Source organism: Ranitomeya imitator, chromosome 5, assembly GCF_032444005.1.
Source record: "Ranitomeya imitator isolate aRanImi1 chromosome 5, aRanImi1.pri, whole genome shotgun sequence".
Classification (NCBI taxonomy): domain Eukaryota; kingdom Metazoa; phylum Chordata; class Amphibia; order Anura; family Dendrobatidae; genus Ranitomeya; species Ranitomeya imitator.
The window spans coordinates 24,530,169-24,542,295 of record NC_091286.1 but is presented as its reverse complement, the minus strand read 5'-3'; the positions used below and the strand labels follow the sequence as shown (position 1 = coordinate 24,542,295).

At 44.8% G+C, this 12,127-nt stretch overlaps 1 protein-coding gene across 2 annotated transcripts in view; it reads left to right on the top strand.

Annotated features, from left to right (window-relative positions):
- Positions 1-11,310, top strand: part of LOC138681157 (zinc transporter ZIP9-like) — a 33,800-nt gene extending 22,490 nt beyond the window's left edge. For both annotated transcript variants that reach the window (XM_069768436.1, XM_069768437.1), the window contains exons 5-7: positions 2,119-2,204; positions 3,920-4,054; positions 7,755-11,310. In XM_069768436.1, coding sequence (XP_069624537.1) covers positions 2,119-2,204; positions 3,920-4,054; positions 7,755-7,994 — 461 coding nt within the window. In that variant the 3' untranslated portion in view covers positions 7,995-11,310. The remainder of the gene's footprint in view (positions 1-2,118; positions 2,205-3,919; positions 4,055-7,754) is intronic.
- The last annotated feature ends 817 nt before the right edge of the window (positions 11,311-12,127 follow it).

Here is a 12,127-nt window from a genome sequence, read left to right as displayed (position 1 = left end):
GACAATTACAAGGCAGACTTCCTCAGTCGATCCAGCCTAAAACAGGGGGAATGGGAACTAAATGCGGAGATATTCACCCAGATCACACAAAAATGGGGTGTTCCCAAAATAGATCTCTTCGCGAGCCATTTAAACAAAAAAGTAGCCTCCTTTTGCTCCCTATCTCCCCTGGGGAACCCAGTAGCTGTGGACGCGTTCCTGATCCCCTGGGGTCATCATCTGGTCTATGCCTTTCCTCCCCTCTTTCTGATTCCAGCAGTGCTGAGGAAGATTCGGGAGGACGGGGCGCTGGTCATCTTAATTGCCCCGTTCTGGCCGAAGAGACCTTGGTTCTCATGGATGAGGAAAATGTCAATATCCGACCCTTGGGTATTACCAGACCTCCGGGATCTGTTGTCACAGGGCCCTATCTGTCATCCACAAGTCAAGAACTTGCACTTGACAGCCTGGCTCTTGAGAGGAAAATATTAGAAAACAGAGGGTTCTCTTCGGGGTTAATTTCAACTCTGTTAAAAAGTAGGAAGCCGGTTACAACGAAACAGTACGGCAAAATATGGAAAAAGTTCCTGTCCTTTTCAGGTGCAAAAATAGGGAAAGAGATTCCCATCAATTCCATATTAGAGTTCCTACAAAATGGCCTGGATATGGGGTTAGCCACCAGTACACTAAAAGTTCACGTGGCAGCATTAGGAGCCCTATTTAATTTTGACCTAGCTTCAAATAGATGGATCTCTAGATTCATTAAGGCAGCAGGAAGATCTAGGCCTCTACCAGTAAAAGTGGTTCCTCAATGGGACTTAAACTTGGTCCTTAAAGCACTGACTAGTCCTCCATTCGAACCATTGCATGAATCTACTATAAAAACGCTATCCCTCAAAACCGCTCTATTAGTTGCACTCACTTCTGCCCGTAGGGTCAGTGACTTACAAGCTCTGTCAGCCTGCCTTCCTCACACACAATTTCTAGAGGATAGGGTTATTCTAAAAACAGACCCAGCATATCTCCCGAAAGTGGCTTCAAAATTTCACAGGTCTCAAGAGATATCTCTCCCCTCCTTCTACCCCAATCCTAAGAACGAGGAGGAACAAACACTACATACACTAGATGTAAGGAGATGTCACTTACACTACCTAGAAGTCACTAGAGAGAGTAGGGAGGATTCCTCTCTGTTTGTGTGTTTTCAGGGTCCCCGGAAGGGGAAAAAAGCATCTAAGGCCACCATAGCAAGATGGATCACAGACGCCATCAGTCTATCTTATTCAGCAAGTGGGATGTCCGTTCCTGGGGAGGTTAAGGCTCACTCAACGAGGGCAGTAGCAACTTCCTGGGCGGAGAAGGCCGGAGCTTCCATAGACCAGATATGTAGAGCTGCTACCTGGTCCTCACCATCCACATTCTATAGGCACTATAGATTGGACCTAATCTCCTCTTCAGACCTTACTTTCGGTAAAAGGGTTCTGGAGGCGGTGGTCCCTCCCTGAATGTACCATCTATTCAAATCTCTCCGTGGTGCCGTCATGGGCGATCAGAGAAAAATATAGTTCTTACCGATAACGGTATTTCTCTGAGCCCATGACGGCACCCGTACATTCCCTCCCTTCACTTATGGGTGTACACCTTGAAATAGTGCCATAATCCATTTATAGTTGGAAGTCACGCGGTATCTTGTTATGCTAAGCAGTTAAAATTATTTTACAAATGTCTTAGTAGTCTCCCATCGTTATCTATGTAAACAAACTGATGCAGGAGAGTGGTACCGCCTTTTTATCCGTAGGTTTCCTGTCCTTGGTGGGCGGATCCCCTCTCTCCGTGGTGCCGTCATGGGCTCAGAGAAATACCGTTATCGGTAAGAACTATATTTTTCTTCTACATAGGGGCAGTATTATAGTAGTTATTTTCTTGTACATAGGGGCAGTATTTTTGTAGTAAAATATCTATTGTGTAAGAGTATTACTTAACACAAGATGTTGCAATGCACCTCGCCCTTTTACTCTTTACTACCCTTTTTCATCATGATTAACCCATGTGACCGTTTTGTAGAATCTTCGGATTTTTGAGAAATAAATTTGAGAAGCTTGTCTTCATTATGTAGCTAAGCGCTTTCATTTTGCTCCACAGCTGATGGTGTTGCTCTTGGAGCCGCAGTTGCATCTTCCCAGGTGTCGGTACAAGTCATAGTCTTCTTTGCAGTAATATTACACAAGGTAACCAAAACTTATTCGTAAAATGTGACTTAGAAATAAATAGCAGGCACAGTAATCCATGTTTATGTCCCTTTCTTCAGCCTATTCTAGTGTGTGGTGTATGCCCTGCTTATCTTGGCCTCATCCTTTGTGTTCACCATGCATTAGGTTCTTACGTGGCACAGGCGGGGGTTACTTTTGCTGTAATGGATGTAGTTTATAGTATGGCATAAAACCTCACCTGTACACTTATTGCATGAATGACCCTAAAACAAGCTAATACGACAAATTCAATATTTCTCATGACTGCATCCAGACGTGTCCTTGGAGTTAGACTGCAATTGATCAAAAACACCCAATGAGTTGGATGCCAACAGTTTCTAACAAAGGAAACCATGCGGTTATAGGTATAACGGTTTATACCCTACTATAAAGTTGCAGTTTTCTGCGAGTACCCATAAATTACTTAATTTTATTGCCTGAACCAAGATAGGCAGCTTACAGTTTGAAAATACCAAAGGAAAAATGTAGAAATCCAATGCAGAGCACCGTACGTGTGAAGCTAGCCTTAGATAACGGTTACCTGATTAAGGCTAGTTTCACATTTGCATTTAAAAACGCAGCGTTTTAAACGCAAACACATGTGGTGAAAAAAAACGCATGCAAACGCTGCGTTTTTTAGACGCATGCGTTTTTGCCTGTGGTAAAAAAAAAGCGGCGTTTTGACGCGTTTGCATGCGTTTTTTCCTGCGTTTGCGTTTTTGAAACGCATGATGAGAAGTGTGTGATAGCTGCCAATCATCAAAATCAACTAGAAAACCCACTATAAACAGAAATAGCTAGGGTTAGGATCCCTAGGGTTAGGGTTAGGGTCCCTAGGGTTAGGATCCCTAGGGTTAGGGTTAGGATCCCTAGGGTTAGGGTTAGGATCCCTAGGGTTAGGGTCCCTAGGGTTAGGGTCCCTAGGGTTAGGGTTAGGGTCCCTAGGGTTAGGGTTAGGGTCCCTAGGGTTAGGGTTAGGATTAGGGTTAGGATCCCTAGGGTTAGGGTTAGGATCCCTTTAGGGTTAGGGTTGGGGGGTGGCTTATCAGTGTGTATTCTTGTGTTTTTGTATTAAAACGCATGCGTTTACATAGACAGCAATACTTTTTTTGCCGCAAAAAAAGCCTCTAGAAATGACTACATGTTGCATTTCCGCAACAAAACACAAGCATAGAAACGACGCATGCATCGTCAAAACGCATGCAAAAAAACGCATGCGTTTTTAATGTTAAGTATAGAAAAAAAAACGCATGCGTTTTTTTGCGCTAAAACGCAGCGGCAAAAAACGCAAATGTGAAACCAGCCTAAGAGATCGTCCGCCGGCTATCCCTCCCGAATTCCCTACACACATGAAAGCTCAGCTTAGCCGAATGCTCCTGTGTCCTGTAAGGGGAGAGCGGAGTAAGTCACTGCCAAGCCATTGTCCTAATAAATTATTATTATTATTATTAAATGTATACCTAATAAAGATGGCAGTCAAGAACAAGTCTCTTGTACTGCCTGGACCAAGATAAGCAGCAGCAACAGCATCTGAAAGCATGTAGAAATCCAATGTTGAGCTGAATGGGATGCAATGTGAATAAAGGGTGAGGATCGGTTCCCTTAAGGACAGCCCCCGAGGATACACAAACTATAGAGAAACAAAATGTATTACATGAGAGATTACCGATTCCGTTGTGACGTTCCCTCTGCAGGCGCCGGCGGCGTTTGGCCTGGTCTCGTTTCTCATGCATGCTGGATTGGAGAAAAAGCAAATTCAGAAGCATCTCTTGGCGTTTTCAATAGCCGCTCCGCTCCTCACCATCACGACTTATTTAATTCTTAGCATGGTAAGTGGAAATTGAAGAAGTGAAGACCGATCAGTAGCAGTAACATCCATCTCAAGGATATGGCAGCCGGCACGTCCAGGGACTACGCTGAGAACATAAATGATAAGTTGTTGATCACTGGTGGTCCAGCTGGGATCATCCAAGAATGAGACACTGAGGTCCCCTATCTATGGAGCAATGGTCACCTATGTGCATCACCACTCCATGTATTCTGTGTGGACGCTGACCTCAGTCCTACAGGCAACGAATGGAGCCATGGCCTCAATGTCCGACCATCACTTCAGAGTTGCGTTCGTAAGATGGAATCTCAGCAGATGGATCCTCAGTGATCGTCACCTATTCAGCGGTGTGGCTGCGATACTGCTCCAAGCTCGGTGTCTTAAATCCTCCAAAGGGCCGCTGTAATCGGTCATGGTCTGACCATATCTAGTTCTAGTGATATGTTCTATGTAGATGGTTTCTTATCTTAACAGGGAATAGAAACTAGTGATGGGCGAACGTGCAGGGATAAGGTGTTATCTGAGCATGCTTGAGTGCTAACGGAGTGTCTTCGGCATGCTCGAAAAATATGTTTGAGCCCCCACAGCTGATCGGCACATGCAGAGATTGTCTGTTTGTTAGGCAATCCCTGCATGTGTTATGGCTGTCGAAAAGCTGCAGGGACTCAAACATATAATTCGAGCACCTCGAAGACCCTCAGATAGCACCTGAGCATGCTCAGATAACACCTCATCCGAGCACGTTCGCTCATCACTAATAGAAGAATAACGAAGTTGATAAAGGTGTATCCCAAGGAGACCTTATCACAGGCCAGTCCTCCAATGTTAACCTTCCCTTAGACCACCACAAACAACAAGACCTCTATTAAAGGCAATTTGTCATCATAAAATGACCTGCAGTTTTAAAAGATTTTTATGCTAATTTTTTTTTTCCTATTTTGGTAATGTTTTTATTTATTTTTTTTCATATCACAATTTGTATTATAAAGAAAAACAAAACAGAAGTCTTGCAATTTTCACAATGGCCACTGAACATTAGCAGCAATAAACTGACTCTGATCCTACTTTTTGTATTGAAGCAACTACTGAGCATGTGCAAAGGTCATTGTGAAGGGAGGAGGAGGTGAGCTGTGATATCACCTATTGTGAATGGTGGTTCCTGTGTTAGCTACTGTATATAGAGGTGCTATCACTCATTGTACAGGAGGAGGAGGTGAGCTGTGACATCACCTATTGTGTATGGTGAATCCCATGTTATCTACTGTATATAGAGGTGTTATCAGCCATTGTACAGGAGGAGGAGCTGAGCTGTGACATCACCTATTGTGATTGGTGGATACTGTTATCTACTGTATATAGAGGTGTTATCAGTCATTGTACAGGAGGAGGAGGAGGTGAGCTGGGTGAGCTGTGATATTGGTGCGCCCCCAGATACAGGGCCACAGGTTACTCGGTACCGGTGCTCTGCTGCCTCAGTTCTGGGGATGTCACGGTGGCTGGACCCGGTCCGTGACCCTGCTAAGGGGCGTCCAATGAAAGGGTGATGAAAGTTTGTCAAGGGTTTGTGACGCCACCTGTGGTGTTCGGTCAGGGTGACCGACGCTGCTTGGGGTCCACTGGGGTGATGTGATGGCAGCTAGATGGTATACCTCCCCACAGGTGAAGTATGTCCCCAGGGCTTCCCAGTAAGGTGGATGGTGATGGTGTGAGGTGCGGACAATAACGAGGACACAGGGTTGCAGTCTCTTTACCTCTTTACTGAAGACTTCAGAATCCGCAATCCAGAGCACGGTTAACAGGGCTCTCAGAGACCGGCCGGTCCGATGGGCACATCCAGAGTTCCCTTTGCAGGTGGAAATCGTGGCCTACCGCTAGCGCCTGTGTGTTGTAGTCCTACCCTGCTGAGCATTCGGGATAGTCCTCACAACTTCTATTCTCGTTCATTCTAATTCGTTCCAGTCCTTTCTAGTTTCTCGTCCCCCAGGTATGTTAGGCTACGTTCACATTTGCATTGTGCGGCGCTGTGTCGGCGACGCAACGCACAACGCATATATGAACGCATGCACAAACGCTGCGTTTTGCGACGCATGCGTCGCTTTTTGCATGGTTTTGGGCGCAGGAAAAACTGCATCATGCAGCGTTCCCTGCGCCCTGATGCATGCGCTGCTGCGACGCATGCGTCGCAAAACGCAAATGCAACGCATGTCCATGCGCCCCCATGTTAAATATAGGGGCGCATGCATTGCCGCGGCTGCGCCCGACGCAGCCGGGAGCGGCGCAAATGTGAATGTAGCCTTATGGCTAGGACGCACCCATTTGACGGGTAGGCTCGGAGCTCTTCCGGGACCCTAGAGACGCCCCTCTCCACGCGTTGCCCCCTATGTCTGCGTAGGTGATGTAAGGTAGACAGCCAACCTATAATTAACTGTCCTGCGGAGTTTGAAGTAAGGCATAAAGTCAGTCACTTCCTCGGTGTTCCGGGCACCGGCTACGCGCCTCAGTAGGATGTTGCCGTTCTCCGGGCACGACTCCTTCGCTTCGTGTCTCTTTCTTAGGATACCGCCGCGGGTAGTGCAGGCGCGGTTCCGTAACGTTCTGTTCTTGTCGCTAGGTGCCTGCCAGGTTCCCACACCTGACAGGGACCCCCCTGAATCTTCTCCCTGCAGCACCCCCTGCCACGGGATGTTGCCTGAATCCAACCCAGTCAGCTTCTGACTAACTTCCTATCCAACCCCTAGTTTTACCAGTGTGAGGAGGGGCCCAATAAATAAAGCCTTTTGCTCCCCCTAGTGGCCGGAGTGTGAAGTGTAATGTGTGCTGGTGATACCTGGTCAGGAGAACTCCTTAGTGCCATCAGACGTACCGCTGCTCCCCTTAGCGGCAGAGCGTCATACTGCAACGACCAGGTCTCTGGGGCGCTGCAATATCACCTATTGTGAATGGTGGATCCTGTGCTATCTACTGTATATAGAGGTGTTATCAGTCATTGTACAGGAGGAGGAGGTGAGCTGTGACATCACCTATTGTGAATGGTGGATCCTGTGTTATCTACTGTATATAGAGGTGTTATCCGTCATTGTACAGGAGGAGGAGGAGGTGAGCTGTGACATCACCTATTGTGGATGGTGGATCCTGTGCTATATACTGTATATAGAGGTGTTATCAGTCATTGTACAGGAGGAGGAGGTGAGCTGTGACATCACCTATTGTGGATGGTGGATCCTGTGTTGCCTACTGTATATAGAGGAGTTAGCAATTGTTCTACAGGAGGGGGACGTGGTGTGTTATCAGTCATTGTAATCCTTCCTGTGATGATTATGAGACTTCTGCAAAATCTTCTGTAAAGAACAGGAAGAATGAATCTAAAATGGCGCCAGTGTGACAATTGCAAGATTTGGTGAACATTTTTTAAAAATACATTGAAACACAGGTCATTTTTTGATGATATATTCCTTTTAATATCCAATATCCCCCAGATGTCCACATATTGCTAAGGGAAGGGATAAGTAAACAAAATCACTGATTGGAATGTGCAGATCTTGACTAATAGGAGATAAAATATTGGGGCTACCAGGGACGACGTACGGCGCGACCAATAGATTGGTCATCAGTGTATACGGACTGAATAACAGGTTTATTATATACCAGTTTTGGATGAACCGTGAATGACTAATTCTTGTTTTTTCTCCTTTTTGTCACAGACAGGGGGCTCCCTTCAGCACAGACTAAGTGCGACGGGAAACGGAATGTTGTTCTCTGCCGGAACTTTCCTTTACGTGGCGACTGTCCATGTGTTACCAGAGATTAGCGGCAGGGGGCAGCATCAGCACCATGAAACCTCAGAGTACAGACCCCAAGGCCTGGGACTGTTGGAGAGCCTGACGCTGGTGGTCGGAGCCTTTCTCCCGGTGCTGCTTTCCTTAGGACTTCACGACGGATGAAAATGTCTGCGGTGCCTTCCGTCATGTCTCTAGTAGATACTGCCCGATAGTGACCGGTGAATGAAGTCTTCAGTCCACGGGGATGAACTTTTTGGATGATGGATTCTATTTTTTTTTTTTCTAAGCTGTACACGTGGGGAGTTGTAGTGTAATAATGACATGAGAGGCAGGAATCCTAAACCTGACCTTATGGGATAGCCAGGATGCAAGCACAGGCTCTAGAATGATTGAGCAAGGACCAATACATATTTTTATTACTTTTATTGAATGTTTTCAGACTAAGTGTGGAAAGTTTATCAAAATGAATACAAGGGAGAAAATTGGAGGAGTTATCCATAACAATTGAGAGGCTGGAAAATTTAAAGGGGGCATCGTAGGGAAATTTTATTCCTGGAATTAGTGGCACAGATGTATAGGTCATGGAACAACAATAAAAATGATACCTGTCTTGTAGTAATCCGATATACCAGTGCTGAGAAATCAAACTTTGAAACCACATGCAAATTATCTTGGAAGTGCTTCAGGGCGTGTCCATGCACTTCCAGGTTTATATGTGTGTGGCTTAAAAGCTTGATTTCTCCGCAATGGTACATCGGATTACTACAAGGCGCGTATCATTTTTATCGTTGTGCTAGGACGTATACAGCCAAACCACTCGTTTCAGTAGTAAAATAGGCCTGACGGGTTCCTTTTAAAGGGACCTCCCAGAATGACTGTTTAAACCAAGGCGCTCAGTGCTTCATGAAGGGGCCAATCATTTATATACACCTTCCTAATTGCTTGGTTTCCATCTATAGCCATCCTTCTCTGGCTCTATAAAGCCAGAGCTGTCAATCAAAGAAGGGGTGGATATTGAGGGGAAAAAAGCAGGTGGAAAAAGTGTATTTAAATCCCTTTAAATTTAAGTCTCTTTAAGAGCAGAAACTAGATCAATAACAGTAAGTAGTAACTGCTGTTCATCAGTGCTCACCTATAATAAGATCAGTAATTCATGTAGAAATGGTGGTAAGTGCCGATCTGATGTACTTTGGGTATAAAGATGCATCTTGTATATTGTTCTCCGCCCTGTAGGTTGGTCATAGTAGTGATGGGACGGCAATCTACGGCTGTCCAGATACTGGATATTTCAACTACAGACTTTGTTGCAAATCCGCAACTAAGTTTTGCTACCGGTTTCACGCCATACATTTCGGGTGCATGCTCATATATTTCTGCACCGATTTCTTTGTCTAGATGTGAAAACTACATTCGTAGTACTGTCAATTGTCTTCGATATGTGGACTTCTCACGGCTGCTTTGTAGATCCTATTACCCCGTTATTCTTGTATTTGACCCCCGCCAAGCTCCATGGCAGTGACCTACATAGAAATCACAGGCCCCCACAGCAAAAGCTCTAATTGCCCCCTCCCCAAAAAAAACCTCCCCCCACCACAATTACTGACATTTAAAAAATAAATAAATCACTACTCGCTGTGTGAATACAGAGGGTAAAGCATATCAGGCGCAATGGAGTGACATCATCCCACCTGCAGTGTAGTCTTGGACTCACACGTGCATGCTGAATGGTTGATGATAGCTCCCTGATCCACCATATTATTCAATGGTATCGGCGTCCTGAGGATGAAGATACTGAAGAAATTGTGATGATGGGAGGTGAGGGGGGCCTAGTGCACAGCGTCAGCTGGCCCTCCGACTCGCGGGCCCCATAGATGTATCATGGAGGAATTTATACAGCAGTACTGAGCAGTGTAACTGTGAATTCAGCTGTAGAGTGAGGTAAAATACTTTTTGGAAAGCTCACAACTATCTGTCTCTGACAGCTTCTGCCTGTTTTCACACACTACTCCTCACCTCTCCTTCCTCATCCCCTCATTATTGGTTGCACCTCCTGTTGTACTATAACACCTCGCTGTGCTGATAGTCCATCTTGTCCTGCACAAGAAGGATTTGAGCTGTTTTTTTTTGTATAGGGATGGTGCGCTCAGGAGGAAAGGTTGGATGGTGAGAAGACACACACAGGTGGAGAAAGAAGCAGGATCCTCTGATAAAATATATTACAAAGTTTCCTTGTACTATTGATTTATGCAAAGTTTTTGGACAGCAAAGTTCCTATTTAAAGGGAGTCTGTCAGCACAAAATGTCTGTTCAAAATGAGCAAATCTGCTCGGTGCACCCTTGGCGTCTCCCAGCAGTTGTGTGCACCTTCCCGCCAACTAGTTTTCCATTTATTTGTGTCCTTCTCTGTAAAGCCAGAGCTGTGAATCAAGAAAATGGAAGGCAGAGAAAGTCTAAAAGCAAGTTTATAGGAATCTGCATCCTACTGCTTGGCCACGACAGGGGTGCACCGAGCGTCTGTACTCGTTTAGAACAGTAATTTTGAGCTTACAATGTCCTGTTGAATCATATATGTGCACATGGACAGTCTCATTTTTTTCCAGTTGGAGCGGTGTACTACTTCGTTTCTCCTGTGGAGGCACTGCAGGGAAATCGAACACTTGCTGCCAGGTTCATGCACAGTGATCGGTGGGATTTCCAGTAGCTGGACATCTCGTAGTCAGCTAATTATTGGGTTGCCAAAAAAAAAAAAAATCACACCCTATCCTCTAAGGCCTTAATTGGTCAAATGGTGCATCCAAAGCCAAATTTCTCAGCAGAAATAACGTTGGCCTTCTAAACGGCGGTCTCGGTCTCTTTAATTACTGACACGAGTATTAGGAGAAAACTGATACACACAAGATAGAATATGTCAAGCGTACAACTTATAAATGGCCTAACACTTCTGCACTGACTACATGTGATATCATTAGTTTTATTACATATCTTTGTGTATTTTAACTACTTCTGGGACCGCCTGTAGACTTTAAACATCTGGGTGGTCCACACTTAACTCTGCACTGACGTTGTCAAATGTCAATGCAGAGTAAGCAGTTTTGTAAGAAGTTGTGGGGGTGTGGAGCCAGCTTTCAGACTACCCATAGAGAAGGCAAACATGATTTATTAACATCTTTACCTTCATGATTGCTGTGTACACAATACTGAACTAGTGTTAGTGTATATAAATTGAGTAGCACTGACAGTGCTTCCATCTCCCAACCCAGTGATTGCGATTGCTGGATATTGGAGCTGCCGGGTCTTGGAATAACTGTGACTAATATGCTATATTATATATAATAAACATAATGTCTAAATTTGTTCAAATTCCACCCCAAAAGTCTAAGACCTTATGAAGGGGAGTTAAAGTGTGTAAAATAAATGTAAAAAAATCAAGAAAAAAAGTCCAATGTATAAAATAAATTAAACTTAAAGGCAAACATTATTTTAGCAGTCCATTGTGGTCGTAAAAAAAAACCTGAAAAAATATTTTCTATTTTCTACATTTTTACCTGATATCAGCAAAAAAGGATAAAAAAATTAAGCCTTATATATCACAAAAAAGGATATTCAATTAAATGTTGCCTTCAAAGGGAAAAAAAAAATAGACTAATACCCAAAAATGTGCCTGGTCAGGAATGGGGGGGAAAATGGCCCGATCCTGAACTTGTTAAAGCTCCCGTTTGCTTTGCAAGTTGTGTGAGCTCAGGTTGCCCAGTGATCACTTCCTTCCTGTCTGGGTGACTACCGTCTGAGCACATGAGCTGAAGTGACAAAAGGAAGTTACGGCACTTATATTTAAGGTCCTTAGGGTGCCATTTGCGGCTCGCAGGGCCCTGGAGCTACCAAGACTGTGTTTCGGGACGGAGGCGTCTCTTTCCCACGCTGCTGAATGGTAGGTGATCTCTGCAGCCAGCACCCTTGTCATTAGCATTTAGTCTAGGGCTGATCCTAACCATAAAGCATTTCCAAAACTGACAGCCCATTACACCAGGAATCATTTAGTGGTGGCCCTCATTGGTCATGGTATAACGCGGGTAGCCATTTTACGGATTGAGCCACAGAGCCTAAGATGGTACCCTGCACGATCAGGGGTCTGACCCCTAAACTTGGAATCATTTAGCTTTGGCTTTTGTGGGCATCCAAGATATAAGACTCCTTACCAATACAACCTTTAGGAGAATTTTTTGTCTCCATTACTGATTTATCTCAGGAGTATTTTGGCCTCACTGTGCTCTTTTGAGTCTTCAAGTTTCTTGGTG